We start from the raw sequence: 22345 nt of genomic DNA, 5'->3' as shown, positions 1-22345 counted from the left end.
TGATGAAAAAAGGCTCTGGACACGTTATGGACCGACCGGCGGTAGCCTCTAGCGCTCCACAGACCGGGATTCCCCAGGGCGCGGAATCGAAGTTCTGACCTGCTTGTTCACCAGGGCCCCTGATGGTGGGGATGGACTTGGAGCAAGCTGAAACCAGGTCGCGGCCCCTGGTTGCAACCAGCTGTGGTAGAAGCACTTGCAGGGGGTATGTAGCAGGTGAGAGTCTGATGTTAGGAGGCACAGTTAGCGATGTCAGACAGGCCAGGTCGGTAACAGCGGAGGCAGGACGGTACAAGCGGCAGGCAGAAGAATAAACGGGTCACGGTCCAGGTTCGGCAACAGGAGATCAAACGTGCAGGAGTAGGCAGGAGAATGGTCAGACAAGCCAGGGATCAGAGCAGGAGACAGTCAACGAAGCAGGGTCGGCAACAAAGTCTCAGGACACAGGATACAGGAAAAGACCATATGTCAACTAGAGCATGTTTAGTGTCTGTTTAAATAGGGCGCCCTGCACTCTCATTGGTGCCAGGTGTGCGATCGCAAGTGCTCATGCGCGAACGCCGTTACCGTCGCGGGTGCCCAGGTCCTAGTGCCCGCACGCTAGTGCGCCCCGGCATACCGCGCATGCGCAGATTCGTGCGCCGCGGTACAGCCTGGAGTCCCTGACATTACAGCATCGGGAACTTGGAAGAGTTAAAAAAAAAAAAAAAAAAAAAAATTCAAATGTAAATGCTTATAAACTCTATTTGCTGCGTTTACAAGCATTTTGCATTTGACATGCTGATAAAATCGACTGCTGAATGCAAGTTTTCTGCATTAAAAGACTGTAAATGATGTGGAGAACATTAGGGTGAGTTCAGGGGCTGCTGAAAAAAACGCTGAACAGCTCCTAAACGTGCGTTTATCAGCTGCAGTGTACATGGAGCCTTACAATCAAAGCATTGCTTGCAGGATCCATGTCCGATAGTAAAATTGGAAAAAGGTTGGAAGGTTAGTAGACTAGGCTCCCTTCGTCACACATGGAGGGAAGCTGAGGCTTGGAGGTGGAAGAGTAGAACGTCGGAAAGTGCCAAGAGGAAGGCTGATTAGATTCTCAACACCTCCTGTGCTGCTAATTTAATTTTTTTTTTTTTCTGGGGTTTTTTTTTTTAGTGGTTTTTCTTTTAGTCACAAGATCATGTGTGAATTTGCTTTGCTTCAAACCAGGTAACCTTTTTCCCTTTTTTCTATGATATAAACAACTTACAAACATACGTCATGGCAAAATCTAAAGCATGCTGAGTGTCACAGCTGGGTCAGTGCAGGGACCGTATGTGCGCCGGTAATCCTTGCTGATTAGAGGCGCGGCTCTGTGTACATCCATTCTCCATCTTAACTGGAGGAATTTTTAATAAAAAAAAAAGTCCCGCTCAAAGGCTTTTCCCCACATAAGGTCATTCGAAGTGCAGCGTTCGGATCAGAGATTGGTTCCAGCACTTGGCCAACCCTTGGTGCTGCATCTGTACCTGCCTTCCTAGAGGGGTCCGTGGAGAGAATGAGGTTTGTGTCCCTAAACCAGAGTGCAAAATCTGGTGCAGCTCTGCATGGTAGCCAATCAGCTTCTGACTTCAGCTTGTTATAAAGCAGAACTACACGGCATCTGAGCATCACAAACACATTTTCTTTCATTTTTAATATTCAATGCAAACTCCCCTCATCCATCCATCCATCCATCCATCCATGTCTATGGAGAAACCGAAAAAGGGCGCACTGGCCTAGTGCATTATCGTTTAAAATATTTATTGAACAAAGTATCATACTTACAATAGACATAAAAACACAGGCATGTCAAACTGAACAAGATGTATGATCCAAACAACATCTTAATCCATACGATGGAACCCTGGATGACCAACTGGCTAACGCGTTTCGAGGACACAACCTCTTCCTCAGAGGGGTTGACTCTGAGGAAGAGGTTATGTCCTCGAAACGCGTTAGCAAGTTGGTCATCCAGGTTCCATCGTATGGACTCAGATGTTTGGATCATACATCTTGTTCAGTTTGACATGCCTGTGTTTTTATGTCTATTGTAAGTATGATACTTTGTTCAATAAATATTTTAAACGATAATGCACTAGGCCGGTGCGCCCTTTTTCTGTTTCTCCTTTTGCATCTATTGTATTTGGACCACCCTGGTCTGTTGAAGGCAGCAAGCAGTGCATATTCCAGAACATTCCTGTTGGGTCTACTGAGTCCTTTCCTAGCGCAGGAGAAAAGTATTTGTTGTGTTGGATTATCCATCCATGTCTCCATGCTTTATTTAGCTGAGATAATGCTATTAACCCCCCTGGCGGTATTCCCGAGTGTAGTTTGGGGTAAAGTTTCAGCACCACAAGCGGTGACCCCAAACTACACTCAGGAATACACTGCGGCGGGATCCTTCCAGCACTTGCTTTGTCCTGCAGTGTCCCCGGCCATCTCCTCCGGCCGATGCCAGCATCTGTCTCCTGGGTTCCGTTCCCTGCGAGCGTCGGGATGTACGGGGGACGTAACTGGCGGGAAAAAATTTAAAAAGTGAAATTTACTCAATACACTAAAATCACATAGTATAACATTACTGTATCAAACCATTTCACATTTGTCCCGAGTGCTTTGTCCGGCGCCCTGGTTGCATTTTTACTGTTTCTGCCTGGAAACTGAGAAACGTCCATGGCATCCAAAAAGCGTTCCTTTTAGGTCAAAATCAGTTTTAGACCGGCTAGAGAACAGCGATCGTAAATCAGAACCACTTGCAGAATTGAGTGATAATGATTCGTGGGGGAAATTAATCATCAGACACTGAAAACGATTCTGCGACTTTGCTCAGCGATGTGTGAACTTGGCGCTATATTTCAAATTAGTGATTTTAGTCTGATTACTTTATTGAATTAAATTTATTATAATTATCATTTTATGATTTCGGGTTTCAAATTTTATCCTACCCGGGATGTTTACTAGACTCTTGTTCGGACAGATTTCAGTGAGTTATTCCTAAGAATTACAGGCCTATAATAAAAAGACATATTTCCATGCAAAACAATGTACCGCTTTGAGCACAGAAATATGGACATAATCAGACCGCTAGGGAGGTTAAACACCCCTAAGCAGCATTTCCGGCTGTGGCCATCATGGCAAAAAAGGCAAATGATTCATGTAGCATTTATTTCCTAAAAACCGTCTGCCCTTAGCCCAGGCATGCAGTGAAGAGGGTGTGCTTGGCCAAGAGAACACCTCCTCCCCTTCTGAACACTCCTGGGATGTGTGCCATCATTTTGCCTAGGCATGGAAACCAGGAATTAACCAGAGGAATGTAAAAGGTGTAAAACAAGTAAATATGATTTACTTTCCTATGTATTTTCTAATGCTAGCAGCAAAAGGATTAAAAATTGTGCTGACTGAGAGAGTGACGTTCCACTTTAAGCTTTGACACTAAAAAAAAAAAAACCTTGAAGCTGATTGGTTCCTATGCAGAGCTGCACCAGATTTGTTTTAGTACATCAGCCCCAGTGAATTTTGGTGGTGCCATAGACGGCTAGAACAATTTGACTGCGGTTCTAATCATTCCCACTCCATTCAAAACCAAAGCGTTTGGGCCCTGCATATACCCAAAGTAGCACGAAGGGCAACTTTTTTTTTTTTTTTTCGTTCTCCCCTCCCCCCCGTTGGCATTTCCCTTGGCTTCCTGTCCCATAGCCAAACAAGACGTGAGAGGAAATTCCTGCAAATTTAGGGGAATTCCTTGGGGGGGGGCCCCCCAGGACACCAGGACACCAGGACTAGTGTCCCCATTAGAAGATTTCCTCTTACTTTTCTGGAGACAACCCAGAATTTGGGATTTTCTTTTACTTTCACTTTCAATAATAATGGTAAGTGAGGAAAATCCAGAGGATGACTCTCCTTAATGGGGGCGCGGATGGCATTGGAAGCTTTAAAGGCGTTCTAATCCCTCTGCACGCTATCTAAAGCTAATCAAAAGTTTTGACTTTAGTTATACTGTAGCCTCCCTGGCGGTATTCCTGAGTGTAGCTCGGGGTAAAGTTTCAGTACCACAAGCGATAACCCCGAGCTACACTCTGGCTTACCATGCGGCGCTGCTCCGGGATCCTTCGATCACTTACCTTGTCCTGCGCTCCCACGATGTGCCTCCTACAGTGTCCCCGGCAATGTAATCCGGCCGATGCCGGCATCTGTCTTCTGGGTTCAGTCCCCTGTGAGCGTCAGAATGTACGGGGGACGGAACCGGCGGGAAATTTGAAAATGACAAAGTGACATTCACTAAAATCATAGTATAACATTCCTGTATCAAACCATTTCACATACATTTTGTCCCGAGTGCTTTGTCCGGCGCCCTGCCTGTATTTTTACTGTTCTTTCTGCCTGGAAACTTAGAAACGTCCATGGCGTCCAAAAAGCGTCCCTTTAGGTCAAAAGTGGTTAGACCGGCTAGAGAACAGCGATAGTAAATCAGAACCACTTGCAGAATTGAGTGATAATGATTCGTGGGGGAAATTCCTCATCAGACACTGAAAACGATTCTGCGACTTTGCTCAGTGATGTGCGAACTTGGTGCTGTATTTCAAATGTCACTATTTTTTTTGGTTTGATTATATTTAATTCAATTTTTTATTTTTATGATTATTTATTAAATTATAATTTATGATTTCAGGTTTCAAGTTTTATCCTACCCGGGATGTTTACTAGACTCTTGTTTTAGACAAATTTCAGTGATTTATTCCTAAGAATTACAAGCCTACAATAAAAAACGCCAAATTTCCATGCAAAATAATGGTACAGCTTTCGGCACCAAAATTCTGAAATAATCATACCGCCAGGGAGGTTAAAGCCGTAGTAAACCAGCAAAGAAAAAAAAAACAATCACCTGTAAAATGTTGTGCTAGTATGCAATGTGTAATTAGCACATTATGACATCATGAAAGACTTGCTGACAGGGCTTCAGTCTTCACCCAGTCTTCCTTAGGTTTGTGTTCTCTTGTCAAAGAGGAAAAAAAACAGGGCTAGGCCCGACTTTTATCATGGCACTTGTCAGGGACGATTTATTATAAAGCAGCAGGAAGAGAAGTACCTTCTATTGCTCAGATCACCGCTTGGTGAAATTTGCCTCTAAACTGGCAATATGCCAGAAAAAAAAACCACACCTTCTGTGAAAGACGTAAACTCCAACCACATCTGAGGATTCAGGATGGTAATGGTTACGTCAGCTGCAGATTTCAAAGCTTTGTTTACATTTTTTCGCTTCGTTCTGCATCTTCTATGATTCCCATTGACCACTAAGAAGAATCTTTTGGCAGCTGGGTGACTCCATGATGTTCTTTGTTTATAGCCTCCAGTGATTGCAGTCAATGGGCGTCCTACTATGCCACCAAGGTTGATGGCAGTGCTAGCTGGTGCAATGAGTAAGAAGCTTTCTGCCATTACTAGTGAAGGGCGGTGAGATGTTGGCCGTGTTCAAGGCAGGAAGACCTCACATCCTGGGCACTCTGCTTCCTGTGGTGAAGTCTGACCTTAATGTGATTGGAAACAAATATACCCAATGAATTGACTGGTGTCAGGTGCAGTGCCTTGAAAAAGTATTCATACCCCCTTGAAATTTTCCACATTTTGCCATGTTGCAACCAATAACGTAAATGTTTTTATTGGGATTTGATGTGATAGACCAACACAAAGTGGCACATAATTGTGAAGTGGAAGGAAAATCGGAAATGGTTTTCAAAAATTTTACAAACCTGTAAAGTGTGGTGTGCGTTTGTATTCGGCCCCCCAGAGTCAATACTTTAGGACCCCCTTTTCACTGCAATTCCAGCTGCAAGTCTTTTTGGGGATGTCTCTACCTGCTTTGCACATCTAGAGATGGACATTTCTGCCCATTCTTCTTTGCAGAATCGCTCAAGCTCTGTCAGATTGGATGGAGAGCGTCTGGGAACAGCTGTGTTTTTAAGACTTGCCACCGATTCTCAATTGGATTTCGGTCTGGACTGTGACTGGGCCATTCTAACACATGGATATGCTTTGATCTAAACTATCCCGTTGTAGCTCTGGCTGGATGTTTCGGATTGTTGTCCTGCTGGAAGGGGAACCTCCGCCTAAATCTCAAGTCTTTTGCAGACTCTTAACAGGTTTTCTTCTAAGATTTCCCTGTATTTGGCTCCATCCATCTTCCCGTCCACTCCGACCAGCTTCCCTGTCCCTGCTGAAGAAAAGCATCTCCACCACATGATGCTGCCACCACCATGTTTCACAGTGGGGATGGTGAGTTCAGGGTGATGTGCAGTGTTAGTTTTCCACCACACACCACATTTTGCTTTTAGGCCAAAAAGTTCAATTTTGGTCTAATCTGACCAGAGCGCCTTCTTCCACATGTTTGTTGTGTCCCCCACATGGCTTCTCACAAACTGAAAATTGAACTTATGGATTTCTTTCAACAATGGCTTTTCTTGCCACTCTTCCATAAGGCCAAATTTGTGGAGTGCACAACTAATTGTCATGTGGACAGATTCTCCCATCTGAGCTTTGGATCTCTACAGCTCCTCCAAGGTTAAAATGGGCCTCTTGGCTGCTTCTGATTAATGCTCTCCTTGCCTGGCCTGTCAGTTTAGGTGGACGGCCATGTCTTGGTAGGTTTGTAGTTGTGCCATAGGCTCTCCATTTCTGGATGATGGATTGAACTGTGCTCTGTGAGATGTTCAAAGCTTGAGATATATTATATTATATATATATATTTTTTTTTTTTACTAAAAAGATAACTGAATACATTTCGGCAAAGATTTATGAAGACAGATTATTTGCAAATATTTTATAAACACTTTGGGGGAAAAAAAAAAAGTTTCGACTTTCATTTAAATAGCAAAATAAATAAAAAATCCCAGTGGTGAATAAATACCACCAAAATAAAGCTTTATCGGTCTCAAAAAAATGCTAAATTCATATGGGTACAGTGTTGCATGACTGTGCAATTGTGCGATGGCTCTGAAAATTTGGCCTGGAAGGGGGTAAAATTGTCCGGACTGGAAGTGGTTAAATAAAATTGGGTCTGGGCACCTTATGCTACCATTTTTGTTTAAAAGTGTTAGAACATGAAGTTTTTGCGCCTGTACAGATACAGATCATCCTAAAATTTTCTATGAAAAGCTGCGATTTCTCCATGTGCTGTACTTGTCTTGCCTCTCTTAGGTTTTTAAATCTGTACTGAAGATCCGTAACAATGAGGAGATCACTTTGAAACCCTATTATCTCCTTCTTGTGTTTCTATGTTCTCTTTTGTAGGCTGCTGTCTTCCATTCGAATAGCTGAACTATTACTTGGATGGCTTTCTTTGTTCTGCAGTGTATTTATAAACCTTAATAAGGCATCTGTTCCTAGGTGTAAATACAACCTGGAATCTTGTAAATTGCATAAAGTGATTTTAAAGTCCTCTAATTGGAACTGTGAGCTTTTTCATTATCACTCTGGGAGTTAATGCAGCTGCTGACTTCTGTTCCCCGAGTAATGTATATTCATGAAGTTTCCATTGGCAGAACTCGTCCGTAGCATTGGTTGGGGCAGATGTGGTTCTGTTCTATCCTTTCACAGCTATGGTCACTTTGCCAAAAGGGTTCAGTCACCCCGAGTTGACCGTGAATTTTTTTTTTCCCCCCTCCATTTCAAAAAGATGAGGGAGATGAATTTAAAAAAAAAAAAAAAAATATATATATATATATATATATATATATATATATATATATATATATATATATATATATATATATATATATGGTAAAGGTTGGAATAGGGGGGGGGGGGGGAAGTTCTTTTGGGGTTTTTTTTTTTTGTATGTTGGGGGAAAACAATGGAATAATGTTAAAATTTTAACTGATGGAAGAGAGAAAATGAAAACTTCAATAAAATATTAATGGAAAAAAAATTAAATCCATATTTGGTGTGAGCCCCTTTTTGTGTGTAAATGTACCTAGAAGAATTGATGGCAGTTTTTAAAGGAACTCTGCAGGTAGGTTGTTCCAAACCACATCATGGAGAACGAACCACAGATCTTCTTCATGTAATCCCAGACAGACTCCATGATGTTGAGATCAGGTCTCTGTGGGGGCCAAACCATCACTTCCAGGACTCCTTGTTCTTTACACTGAAGAGTTCTTAATGACATGAGCTGTATGTTTGGGGCCATTAACATGCAGAATAAATTTGGGGCCAATCACACACCTCCCTGGTGGAGTTTACAATCCTAAAAGGGAGGGATCAATCGTGTCATACCAAGAAGCAGGGCCCTCTTGTATTGAACTGTATTGTTGCTGTATTGTCTCCCTTTTTATATTGTAAAGCGCTGAGCAAACTGTTGGCGATTTATATAAATCTTGTATAAGTATCTGGCAGTGTCCCTCAGCATTAAGGACACCATTGATCCTGACCATCTCCAACCCTCTTTGCAGGAATGCAGTCCCAAACATGCAAAGAACCTCCACCATGCTTCACTGTTGCCTGCAGACACTCATTGTACCGCTCTCCAGCCCTTCACGAACAAACTGCCTCCTGTTACAGCCAAATATTTCACATTTTTGACTCGTCCAGAGCACCTGCTGCCATTTTTCTGCAGCCCAGTTCCCTAGGTGTTCCTGCATAGTTAAGTCACTTAGCCTTGTTTCCACGTCAGAGGAATGATTTTTTGGCCTCAATTCTTCCATTTTAGACCACTTCTGGACAGACTTCTCCGGACAGTAGATGGGTGTACCTGGGTTCGACTGGTTTGCACCAGTTCTCTGCTGATGGCACTACTGGACATCTCCTGATGTTGAAGGGAAGTAAGCATGATGTGCCTTTTCATTGCTGTATCAGGTTACCTTGGCCGACCACTGTGTCTACGGTCCTCAACATTGCCTATTTCTTTATGCTGCTTCTTCAAAGCATGAACAGCACAACTTGAAATCTCAGTCTGCTTTGACATCTTTGCCTGGGAGAGATTTTGCTGACGCAGTAGAACTACCTTGTGTTCTATTGCTGTGCTGAGTCTTGCCATGATATATGGTCTGTGATATGAAAGTCTTTCACAACCTCACCTTATTAGCTGTCTGGCTGTTCCTCATCCAGTTTTAAGCCACCTGTACAGTAGTTTGTGTTACTAAACCCCGGACCCGGCATTCACTGCATCCGCTCTCCCCGGACCCGGCATTCACTGCATCCGCTCTCCCCGGACCCGGCATTCACTGCATCCGCTCTCCCCGGACCCGGCATTCACTGCATCCGCTCTCCCCGGACCCGGCATTCACTGCATCCGCTCTCCCCGGACCCGGCATTCACTGCATCCGCTCTCCCCGGACCCGGCATTCACTGCATCCGCTCTCCCCGGACCCGGCATTCACTGCATCTGCTCTCCCCGGACCCGGCATTCACTGCATCTGCTCTCCCCGGACCCGGCATTCACTGCATCCGCTCTCCCCGGACCCGGCATTCACTGCATCCGCTCTCCCCGGACCCGGCATTCACTGCATCCGCTCTCCCCGGACCCGGCATTCACTGCATCCGCTCTCCCCGGACCCGGCATTCACTGCATCCGCTCTCCCCGGACCCGGCATTCACTGCATCCGCTCTCCCCGGACCCGGCATTCACTGCATCCGCTCTCCCCGGACCCGGCATTCACTGCATCCGCTCTCCCCGGACCCGGCATTCACTGCATCCGCTCTCCCACAGTACACAGAACATGGAAATGCAATTGAATATAAACTGCTAAATACCTTTTTCTCAGCAGTATATAGCAGTCTTGTGCTTTTTCTATCAGTGTCCGGAAAAGCACTGGTTAATGCTTATAGGAGGAGTTTTCATTCTCCCCTGATTGTCCTGTGAGGCTGCATGACCCCTGGCTTCTGTCTGGACAGTACTGATTGGCCCTGTGCTGATCACATGCACTTTTCCCAAGGAAAAAAAATCTCTACAGGCTAATCTTCCTAAAAACATATGAAGTAAGTGAGCGCCTTCCAGTCTATCAATTCCCAGATTACAGCAGCTGTACACAAAAGGCACCATATAAGACCTCTAAAACAGATAAAAAGGCCAGGACACCCTATGAATAAGAGCACTTGCTCGAAACGCATCAGGATCAGGCTGTAGCTGTTTTGACGCCTTACCGCCGGCACCACAAGGGGTCCCGGCGGCAGTTTGCAATCAGTCAGTAATCTATTTTATTTGTTTTCTTGCTGTTTACATACCCATTGTGTGGAATAAACATCCTAAGGCAATATTGCACTACTGGCCTCCTCTGTTGTTTCTTTCTGAGCTCCTGTGGGAGCCAGGTACATCCGCAGAGTGGTTACCATTTGGGAAGGCTAAGTGCAAACCGTGTGATAGCGAAGGAGGCATTGACCAGATCTGACCAGACCTTTTTGATGAGATGTCTGATATCCTTATTATATCATACAAATGCGCAAAAAGGTTGCGTATCTGGTGAGTGCGCAATCTACGCTTTAATTGTCTCACCTTATCCACAATCTGTGTCTTTTGGATACCAGAAGATCATTTGAGATCTCGTTCACACCTGCACTCTGGACTTGTGTTTTAGACACAGTGTTTCTTTCACGTTTATATTGGCCACATATTCTAGTGGCACATACATGGATGCACAGTGTCACTTTATATATTTGTGTGCACTTTCTTACATGTTTATATATATATTTATTGGTTTTAACAGCGCTGCACGTTTGTTTTTTAGGCTAATCTTCCTGTTGTGGGTTTAGTAACACTTTTTTAATGACTGTTTTAACCTAGGCTGTTCTGGTGTCAAACCAAAATGTTGGAGTTTTTTACTTTTGATAAGGGCAAACAGGATGGGGGAGGGAGGGGAAATCTACCTGATGGGGGCATGGACAACAACAAAACCTCACGAGAGTTCTAACCCCTCTCTGCTCTATCTAAAATTTAAAATGTTTGCGTTTAGTTATACGTCAAATGCGCATATAATGGTAGATTTTTGTTAAAATGAATCATTTGGTGACCGTCCAACCCTAAATGTGTACAGCTTTCAGCCCCTTTTCTTGGACTACTTACCAGTAAACTGCTCAGAACTGCTTGGATATTAATCTTGTATTTTACTTTTTTTTTGTTAATTTTCTAGATTACTGTTAATGGCAAGTGACTTAATGAATTTTCACAGATGGAGCGCAGTTAGCTGGAAATCCCATGGTTGGTTTCCATGGTGAAGGAACTTGGAAGAACCTGTGGGGGTTTCGGTACTTTTCTGCTTCAGTCTTTTGAAACCTTTTTTAGTTTTTGTGAAAATGATCTCCAGTCTGGACTGTTGAATATTTCACTTGGAAGATGCACTTTGGTTGAGTTCTTGGGAACCACAAATCTTGTGTAAATTGTTAAAAGGAATAAAATACAAAAGTCCCGTCTTTTTGTAGACTTCAGCACTATCTAGTTGGGTATTCACACGGTGTAGCCATTCTCAACCAGGGTTCTGTGGAGCCCTAGGGGTATCTTGAGTTGTGGCTGATGGGTCTCCCATCTGATGGTCCCTGCATAGTTCTGGGACCAACATCACTTAGCAGCGCCAACAGCATTACACCAATTACTTTTTTTTTTTTCGTTTTCTTTTTTTGCTTGCTGTCTGTAAAGGAAGTATTCTGCTTGGTGGTCCCCAATAGAGGGAGCATTATTCCCACTGAATTGATAAAGCAGGAGTTGTCCTGGACCCGAAATTTTTATTTTATGGGTTCCCCTGGGCTTTTTGCTGAATGCATTACTGTGAAATACAGGTTCTAGAAATTGTTTCACACTTGGGGTCCATGTAAATATAATTTTTTTTTTTTTATATGCTAAGGAGTTAAATAATCGAAGGGCAAAGAATATATACCCTTTTTCCCCTAGCTAATCGCAACTATTTTTATTTGTTTTTTCCAATTTTCCAAATTTTTTTTATTTTCAAGAAAACTTGTAGAAAATACAAATGACAGAGAAAGGTACAACAGAATAAGATAAATGTACGCATATTCGAGGAAATGAACCTTCTTTTTGGTTTTTCCAGAAACAATGTTGCTTTTTGTTCAAAGCGTTAGAACAAACACTGCTATATATTGTAATTTTATTTTAGGCATTCCAGGAAATGTTCAATTTTGTGTCATGAATTGAAATAAAGAATTTTATGATTAACTGGGTTTAATATTGACTATTAAGCTTGAAGCGAGAAGAAACGTACCAGTTGTGATAACGTATGGGTCAACCTTTAACCTCCATATTATACATATGTACAAAAAGGAAATCTTGGGAACAAATCTACAGGATCAAATGAAATATAAAAATAAAAAAAATTTAAATTTTTTTTTAAATTTAAGATGAATTGTACCAGGGTTGTTGTTGTTGTTGTTGTTGTTTGTGGTTGTGTTTTTTTTTTTTTTTTCCCCAGAAATGATCAACAATTTCTGAATGTTTGTTACTTTTTAAATGAGAGCAATTATGAATTTATAATTTTAGCACTACATTTGCCCAGAGAATTTGTGAGGCCTGCTTTATGGCACCAATCTGCATATTTAAATTGTGTAATTTGTACGATTTCTGAAATTTGAGGTGTTCCATAAAATATTTGTATTTTAATTAAAAGAGGGGAAAAACCCAAATACCTGAAATAGTGGTCATGAATAAGGCGTTGCCCAATTGTTTCTTGCTGCCCATTACCTGCATCCTTTAGTTTTTAAAGGGTTGTTACAAGAGGGCAGTATCAATGGAGACCATTGGAAATTCAGGTAATTTACATCCTGTGTGTTGGGGTTTTTTTTTTTTTTTGGTTTTTTTTTGCCTTTGCTGGATACAGAGGGTTGGAAATATGAGATTTTGTTTTTGTGGAGATGGAATGCAACTGTTATTTCACTTTAGGGGATATCATTCTGGGACACACATTTTGCTGGGGACTTCTTCACTTGCATATTTAAAAATACTCTTCCCTCTATTGATTCTCTCTGTATTCTATGGTCTCTTTACAAATACACTGTCCCTTGGCATGGCCACAAAATCGATTTTTACAGACAAAGCTTTGTGAGACACAAACTAGGTTTTCTCAGCTTACTTTATTGGTTCGGTTTGTTGCTTTGTATTTATTGATGTGATCTTGGCAATGTTCAGAAGTTACAATATTTGTGATTTTTGCTTGTTTTTGTGTGTTGTGGTTTTTTTTTTTTTTTTTTTTTTTTTTTAATATATGAATTATTGATGAGCGCAGTCTGCTATAGGACAACAAATGATTAAATTAACTTATCTCGCAGGAAGAGCCTTTTGGGAATAGGAGAAAATTGCTGCTACAACAAGGACAGTAAACAAGCTCTGTGTATTGTATCCATCTTCATTTAAAGACCTAGCAGTAATTAGAACTGATAGATGCCTTCTTTTTTTTTTTTTTTTCCCTCTTGCTAAAGCAATTTGTAAAGCGCTTGTGTGTGTGTGTAATAGTTAATTACATTCATATTACTGTGCCATCGTTTTTTAGGCTGGTGTGAAATAATGCTGCAAACTAAGAATACTTTCCGAGATGGGCGCGTGTGTGTGTTGGGTTTTTTTTTTGTGGTTTTTGATTTTCCAGTAGGGTGTGTAAATCTTACGCACACACGCACGCACACACGCACACACACAATGCACATTCATTGTAAATGTCACCTCAGCACCCTACAATGAGCAGATGTTAACCACCTGTGCATTGTGGTGTAGTACATGAAAAATAAATGGCGTTTTGCTCTGTTTTTATGTCTGTTGGGATGCACTGGCAGCTCATTTAAAATTAATGAGCTGCCTTAACGCAGTGCAACACGTAAAATGCAGCATCAGATGGGTGTGAAAGTGGGGCCTGAGCTGATCTGTCACTTGTATACTTTTTCTTTTTTGGTCACTAGGCCATCATATATATATATATATATATATATATATATATATATATATATATATATATATATATATATATGCGCACTGGACATATATATGACTAAATCGTGAATCCCCGTTCTGCATTCAGTGGTAACGATTTTCTTTCTTGAAATGACGACTTCCCCCACATTGGCCACAGGTGCAGCGGTGTGGGGCGTCAGTCTGAAGCTCTCAGACAGCACGTCATTCGGTCCTATGTGTGTCTGCCTGGTCTCAGCTGGCTTTTGAACACGCCACACTGTTCTGCATCCAAAATGTCAGCATAATTCCTCAAACCGAACGTGTTGCTAGGCTACTACAGTGACGCGGAGCACCTAATGAATGTAGTTGTGCGTTTTGGTGGCTCGAGCAGAGAAAAAAGTCTGTTTGCCGTAGTAATCAGATGTCAAATCCTTCTCCCCCCCTTTTTTTTTTTTTTTTCTCCTGTATTACATGAATGATGGCTTGACTGTCGCTCTTTATTTTTAGCTGTGGTTTTTTCAGATTGTGTGAAATGTCGAATGTGTTTTTTAGTGACCTTTGCCATGTCTCTTGCTATGCCATCTGACTTTTGTAAGCTCTTTATTGCTCCCTCTTTCATGTCAGAGCTCTCTTACAATCCCTAGATAGCAGCTGTGAAAACTCTGTAAAAATATTTTGTTCATCCCTGTTTTCCACACTTGCTGGAATGATTTTTGTTTTCTATGGGCTGGCTTGTCCACTGAACAAAACACAGGTGAGAAGTCACCTATACATCTATTTCTGCTGGTGGGTGTGCCCAGGAAACGGGACTAGCGGAGCGGAACATGATCCCTGGAGGCCGCAGGGGTCTGATCTCCGTAAGTATACATCTGCGAAGTAGGATCCAAAGGGCTGCACACTTGAAAATTTGCATCCACTTTTATTTACTTTTGCTGTGTATGGCTTTTTTTAATATTTATAGACTCCATGGGACCAAGGAAACGGTTAACACTTTTCATGCTGCTTGCTCCTATTTATAGTCAAGAATACACACTGCTCAGCTTTGTTAATCCCCACCTTTGGAGGTGTCAAGATGTACCTGACCCCTGAGGGAAGCAGATGCAGGCAGAGCTGTTGTATAAATTTTGGCCTGAGGTGCCAACATGGCTGAATTATAACACCAGGATTTGCTTAGTTCTGTCTGATTTTATATCTGCACCAGGCTGGTGACAGGAGAGCATGAAGAACACGGAACATTTGGTGGAAGGTTGGGTATATGGGGAGCATGGTGTTGAGGGTTTGAGATGCAGAAAGCTTTGAAAATGGGGTTTGGCTTACAGAGTGTTGAATTTTCTGGGGTAAAGATACAGGGAGCATTGGGCACAGGGTTGAGGATACACAGGATGAAAAGTTGGGCATACAGAGTCTTGGTTTAAGGGTTGGGGTTACAGGAGCCATACTGGGTACAGGGAAAGTTGGGTAGAATTTTGGACCTACAAGTTGTTTAGATGGTTTGACAATAGAGTTTGAAGGTTTGGTTCGGCTTACAGTGAGTGTTTGAAGATACAGGGAGTATTGGTTTGAGGCTTGGGCATACAAGAAGCTTTGCTTTTGAGGGTTGAAGTTACAGGGTGTGTTGCTTTTAGAGGGTTGGGGTTACAGGGAGCTTTGGGTAGTTTGTTTGGCATAAAAGTATAGGTTTCAGGGTTGGGTGTACAGGGAAGGATGGGAACCTGGGAGTGTGGGGTGGAAGGTTGGGTATACAGGGGGTGTTGGTTCAAGGGCTGAGCTTACTAGGAGTGTTGAGCACTGTGTAGGTTCGATTTCAGGGAGTGTTGGGTGGAAAGTTGGGCATGCAAGGAACAATGGTTTGAGGATTGGGGTTGCATAGGAATACAGGTGAAACTTGAAAAATTAGAATATCATGCAAAAGTTCATTTATTTCAGTAATGCAACTTAAAAGGTGAAACTAATATGAGATACTCATTACATGCAAAGCAAGATAGTTCAAGCCGTGATTTGTCATAATTCTGATTATGGTTTACAGCTTAGAATATTGTGAAAAGGTGCAATATTCTCGGCTCAAAGTGTCCCACTCTAATCAGCTAATTAAGCCATAACGCCTACAAAGGGTTCCTGAGCCTTTAAATGGTCTGTCTGGTTCAATAGGAATCACAATCATGGGAAGGACTGCTGACCTGACAGTTGTGCAGAAAACCATCATTGACGCCCTCCATAAGGAGGGAAAGCCTCAAAAGGTAATTGCAAAAGAAGTTGGATGTTCCCAAAGTGCTGTATCAAAGCACATTCATAGAAAGTTGTGTGGAAGAAAAAGGTGCACAAGCAGCAGGGATGACCGCAGCCTGGAGAGGATTGTCAGGAAAAGGCCATTCAAAAGTGTTGGACTTTCACAAGGAGTGGACTGAGGCTGGAGTCAGTGCATCAAGAGCCACCACAAAGACTGATCCTGGACATGGGCTTCAAATGTCGTATTCCTCTTGTCAAGCCGCTCCTGAACAACGTCCGAAGCGTCTTACCTGGGCTAAAGAAAAACAGACCTGGTCTATTGCTCAGTGGTCCAAAGTCCTCTTTTCTGATGAGAGCAACTTTTGCATCTCATTTGGAAATTAAGGACCCCGAGTATGGAGGAAGAATGGAGAGGCCCAAGGACCCCGAGTATGGAGGAAGAATGGAGAGGCCCAAGGACCCCCGAGTATGGAGGAAGAATGGAGAGGCCCAAGGACCCCCGAGTATGGAGGAAGAATGGAGAGGCCCAAGGACCCCCGAGTATGGAGGAAGAATGGAGAGGCCCAAGGACCCCCGAGTATGGAGGAAGAATGGAGAGGCCCAAGGACCCCCGAGTATGGAGGAAGAATGGAGAGGCCCAAGGACCCCCGAGTATGGAGGAAGAATGGAGAGGCCCAAGGACCCCCGAGTATGGAGGAAGAATGGAGAGGCCCAAGGACCCCCGAGTATGGAGGAAGAATGGAGAGGCCCAAGGACCCCCGAGTATGGAGGAAGAATGGAGAGGCCCAAGGACCCCCGAGTATGGAGGAAGAATGGAGAGGCACACACTGCAAGATGCTTGAAGTAAAGTGTGAAGTTTCCAGTCTGTGTTGATTTGGGGAGCCATGTCATCTGCTGGTGTTGGTCCACTGTGCTTCATTAAGTCCAGGGTCAACGCAGCTGTCTACCAGGAGATTTTGGAGCACTTCATGCTTCCTTCCGCAGACTAGCTTTATGGGGATGCTGACTTCATTTTCCAGCAGGACTTGGCACCTGCCCACACTGCCAAAAGCACCAAAACCTGGTTCAATGACCGTGGGATTACTGTGCTTGATTGGCCAGCAAACTCGCCTGACCTGAACCCCATAGAAAATCTATGGGGCATTGCCAAGAGAAAGATGAGACATGAGACCGAACAATGCAGAAGAGCTGAAGGCCGCTATTGAAGAATCCTGGTCTTCCATAATACCTCAGCAGTGCCACAGGCTGATAGCTTCCATGCCATGCCTCATTGAGGCAGTAATTGCTGCAAAAGGGGTCCAAACCAAGTACTGAGTACATATGCATGCTTCTACTTTTCAGAGGTCCGATATTGTTCTATGTACATTCCTTGTTTTATTGATTGCATGGAATATTCTCATTTTCTGAGATTGTGGATTTGGGTTTTTTATGAGCTGTAAGCCATAATCATCACAATGATGACAAATCACGGCTTGAACTATCTTGCTTTGCATGTAATGAGTCTATCTCATATATTGGTTTCACCTTTTTAAGTTGCTGCACTGAAATAAATGAACGTTTGCACCATATTCTAATTTTTTGAGTTTCACCTGTACAAGGAACGTTGGGTAGATTGTTGGACATACAAGGAGTATAGATTCAAGGTTTGGGCATACAGGGAGGGTTGGTTTCAGGGTTTGGCATACAGGCACTGCTGGGCACTGGATAGGGGGGATTCAGGGAGTGTTTAATAGAAGCTTGGACATATGGGGGAGTTTTGATTTGAGGGTTGGGCATACAGGGAGTGTTGGGAGAGCATCTTTTTGTATGCTGAATACTCCATTCCTAAAACTACCAGCCTTGGGCTCAAATGGCAGTATGACGTTCATTCTCAACACCAGGAGCTCATCTGTCTTCAAGAGTCATTCTCAATCTGTCTATCAAATTCAGTGGTGGTTCTTCTTTTCTCTACTTTTTTTTTTAAATGATGCATACCCTTTGATTTTTTTAGGCTTTTGAAATTACCTTGAAGTTCATAGAATAAATACCTGGTGACCTGTTTATAAATGCCCAGAGTCTTATCACTAAAGTTATCCAGTAAATATTTAAATAGTTCTGTCCCCACATATTATGGTATATTTTATATTATGATGCATACCTCCTTTTTCGATCAGAAGTTCTGAAACTTCTCTCCACCTTTCTGTCCATACTGGTGTTGTGGTGTGTGTGGGTTTTTTTTTTTTTTTTATAGATCCTCCATTGTACTCCTTCCATAGAATTACTATTGTTTGCTCATTTTACGTGCTGTGCGTTTTTATTGGGGGCAGTATTGGCAGGACTTACAGGGACAGCTGTACGGCCGTTGTGCTCTGTGTGACACAACATGGTTAATCCGCCTTGTTGTGAGGCCTCCTGGGAGGTTTTATTGGTTTCCCTGGCATTTTGCAGTGGATGTCCTTGAATTTACATTGAAGGTGACATAAATCTTGCATGAACATGCACTTTTTTTTTATTTTTTTTTTTTTTTTATTTTCCCCCTTCCAAGGCGCCCCCCCAGGTCCTACGGGAATAAAGATTCATGGATATTAATGGTTGACGCAGGACACAGTATAGCTCACGTGGTCTTAATGGTTGACTATAGTAATCCACTCAAGATCAGAGTGAGCACGGGGTGACATTTGCAGGACGTCAGTTTTCTGCAGACCTTGGAGATGCATGTAGTTGCAATGCAAAGCAAATTTTTCAAGGTAGCGTGCGCTGAGGAACTATAGCAGGTGACCTTAACTGTGACTCTTGTGAAATGCTATGCAGAACTAAAATATTAATGTATAGTGAATCTCCATATCACACTATACACACTCCCATACAAATGTGTTATGATTAAAAACCTCCTTTAAAAGTGCTGCGCTTCACCCAGTACCAATCCATCCTACTGTTCAGACTCCATATCAAAAAATTATACATGGGAATGAAGTGATTCTGAAATTACATCAGATAATTAAACAGAAGTGTGCAAAAAAAGTCCATAAACTGTCCAAAAAATCAGTTGAAAGCTTCTTCCCATAAGGAATATCCTTCTGTTAGGTTAACATAGTTAGTCTGGCTGAAAAAAGACAGTCTATCCAGTTCAACCATTTAACAAAAAAAAAAAAATCTCCTATACCCAGAGTTGATCCAGAGGAAGGAAAAAAAAACCCAGTAAAGCATGATCCAATTTGCTCCTGCAGGGAAAAAAATAATTCCTTCCTGATCCCCCGAGAGGCAATCGAATATGCTCTGGATCACATACCTAAAAATGTTCGTATCCAGTTATGTATATATATTCTGTGTATCTAAAAGTATCCAGGACTTTTTTTTTTTTTTTTTTTTTAAAGCAATTCACTGAGCTGGCCAGAACCAACTCTTGAGGGAGTCTATTCCACATTCTCACAGCTTACTGGGAAGAAACCTTTCCGTGTTTGGAGATTACATTTCTTTTCCTCCAGACGTAAAGAGCGCCCCCTTGTCCTCTGATGACCGAACGATTATTCCAACACCTCTTGTGCTCAAAAATAATATCCTAGATTGTAAGCTCAAAGGATCAGGCCCTCCTATCCCTCTTGTATTGAACTGTATTGTCTCCCATTATATTGTAAAGCGCTGAGCAAACTGGCGCTCTATAAATCCTGAATAATAATAATGTGATCAGATCCCTTCCACCAGATTTGGTTTATATGACCAAACCGCTAGGTGAGGTCATATACAGCTTGTGCCCCTCTATTAGGACTGGTGCTATTATCCGGCTTGAATGGGTCTGCACTCCCAAATAATTCCACCTTTTTCTCCTCATCAATCCTCCTCAGGCATTTATTCATAGGGGAAAAGATCACAAACAGAGCTGTATCCTTTTTAAAACCTTTTTTTATTGGTTTAAAATTTCCAATTTTACACGAGCATTTATAAGGTATTCTCCCTGATGAAGCTACGTGACCCTGTGGCGTAACACGTAGGGGAGGGGCTCTGTCGTCACAACGCTCGGCAGCCTTTAGAAAAGGTTTATATTTACTAAAATAATTGCATTTCTATGTTGTGTGTACTGTAGGAGACTGGATACAGTGACCGCGGGGTCCGAAGGGAGAGCGGATACAGTGACCGCGGGGTCCGAAGGGAGAGCGGATACAGTGACCGCGGGGTCCGAAGGGAGAGCGGATACAGTGACCGCGGGGTCCGAAGGGAGAGCGGATACAGTGACCGCGGGGTCCGAAGGGAGAGCGGATACAGTGACCGCGGGGTACGAAGGGAGAGCGGATACAGTGACCGCGGGGTCCGGGGTTTAGTAACACTTTTTAAAGACCACTCTGTCCCCAAGGAGATGATTGACATCAATATGCATTTGTTTCTCCTGCCAAAACCAAAGTCACTACAGGATGCAGACTAATAGGCATTTGTGGGAGGAACCATAGTGTCTAGCAGGGGGGCACATTAGCTGATACACCTGGAAGGGTCAAATAGCGGCGGCACTGGGAACAAAGATTTAACACGCAGAACAGGTAAGTATTAAGATGCTTCCTTCGCAGGAACCCTTTTCCTTCACGTAGGGTCACTCTAAAGGGCTAGCTAGGCATTGGTAGCCTTGACTCCGTGCTAACGAAAACCACGCTGATAGGAGGAGAGAGGCAAGTTCAGCACTCTGCTGTTTTTCCATTCACTATCCAGTTGCAGGCTGGGGCAGGTCCAGTGTGACCTGGGCTCTGGAAGTGTGTTGAATGATGCTGGCCAGCAGACTAAGGACATCTAGCAGCAGGAAAGACTCCTGCAGGGGGAAATCTCAGGACTGAAGGTGAATATTGCCACAAAAACTGGTTTTCTTTTTAGCTTTAAATGGGCTCTTAAATTTTTTCTTTCATTCGGCTGCATTTTTTGTAGTGCAGCTTCTTTTCCCTCTGTTAACCTGTGATCACTCCAGGTAATAATTGACTTAGTTTTAGTAGAATGGCTATCATTACATTTTAATACTTTTTTTTTTTTTTTTTTTTTTTACAAGAATTGCAAAGTCTCTGTGCTCTGAGATACTTGGCTGTAATCTGTAAATGATACCGTGTAAGCTGAGCGTTTAACCAGCGTGCCTCGGGATGTGCTGCAGGTTTATGTTCCATCTTGTGATCTGCACATTACGCGGATGTTGGTTTTAACCCGTCATTTTTATTTATATTTTTTTTCCTGTGTTCCAGGGTTGCAGATCTGTGTTCTTCTGCCGAATCTCAAACATGGATGAACTGCAGGATGTCCAACTGACAGAGATAAAACCTCTGCTGACCAATAAGGTAAGACTTCAGCTACCTCTGCTGCTCCCACCATGATCACTTGGGTCTGTCTGTAGACAATCCATGATGTCTTCTGACCAAAGTGGCTGGCAAAAGATCAGGATGATTTTCCTAAATAGTCTCTGAGAAGACTTTGCATGCAATGGCAGCTGCTGTGTAATGTTTGTAGATGGCTGTAAAGTCAACCTGTGCTTTGTCTGTGCAGGGCAAAACTATGGTGCCTTTACATTGAACCCAAAAAGTTTTTTCGTTTTAAATGCTTGCTGTGTTTCCTTTTTATATAGACAATATTTTTATTAATTTGCAGTATCCCTTTTGAACGTGCCAGAAATTGATTACTCCAGGAAAAATTAGTGTTACTAAACGCCGGACCTTGCGTTCACTAGATCTGGCCTCCCCGGACCTTGCGTTCACTAGATCTGGCCTCCCCGGACCTTGCGTTCACTAGATCTGGCCTCCCCGGACCTTGCGTTCACTAGATCTGGCCTCCCCGGACCTTGCGTTCACTAGATCTGGCCTCCCCGGACCTTGCGTTCACTAGATCTGGCCTCCCCGGACCTTGCGTTCACTAGATCTGGCCTCCCCGGACCTTGCGTTCACTAGATCTGGCCTCCCCCAGTACACAGATCATGGAAATGCAATTATTTTAGTAAATATAAATTGCTAAATACCTCTTTTCGTCTGCATTTAAAGCAGTCTTATGACTGCTGTCAGTGTCCGGCAAACTGGTTAAAGTTTGTAGGAGTTTTCATTCTCCCCTGATTGTCCTTTGAGGCTGCATGACCACTGACACTTTGTCTGGACAAAGCTGATTGGCCTTGTGTTGATCACATGCACCCTCCCAAGGAGAGGGAAAAAAAACTCTAGCAATACATTCCAAACTGAGCATGTGCAGCTTGCCTCCAAAGCTCTGTTCTATCAGAAGGTTTAGGAACAGTAGAAGGGGAGA

The 22345-nt window shown here is 42.9% G+C and overlaps 1 protein-coding gene across 2 annotated transcripts in view; it reads left to right on the top strand.

Annotated features, from left to right (window-relative positions):
- NDRG3 (NDRG family member 3) overlaps positions 1–22345 on the top strand; it is an 81152-nt gene that overhangs the window by 14665 nt on the left and 44142 nt on the right. For both annotated transcript variants that reach the window (XM_089680997.1, XM_089680996.1), the window contains exon 2: positions 21304–21396. In XM_089680997.1, coding sequence (XP_089537123.1) covers positions 21340–21396 — 57 coding nt within the window. In that variant the 5' untranslated portion in view covers positions 21304–21339. The remainder of the gene's footprint in view (positions 1–21303; positions 21397–22345) is intronic.

Source organism: Staurois parvus, unplaced genomic scaffold, assembly GCF_062004578.1.
Source record: "Staurois parvus isolate SC_StPar_1 unplaced genomic scaffold, SC_StPar_1.0 ptg000255l, whole genome shotgun sequence".
In the NCBI taxonomy this organism is placed as follows: Eukaryota; Metazoa; Chordata; class Amphibia; order Anura; family Ranidae; genus Staurois; species Staurois parvus.
Note: the sequence above shows the minus strand (reverse complement) of the source record. Positions and strands in the feature narration are given on the sequence as shown.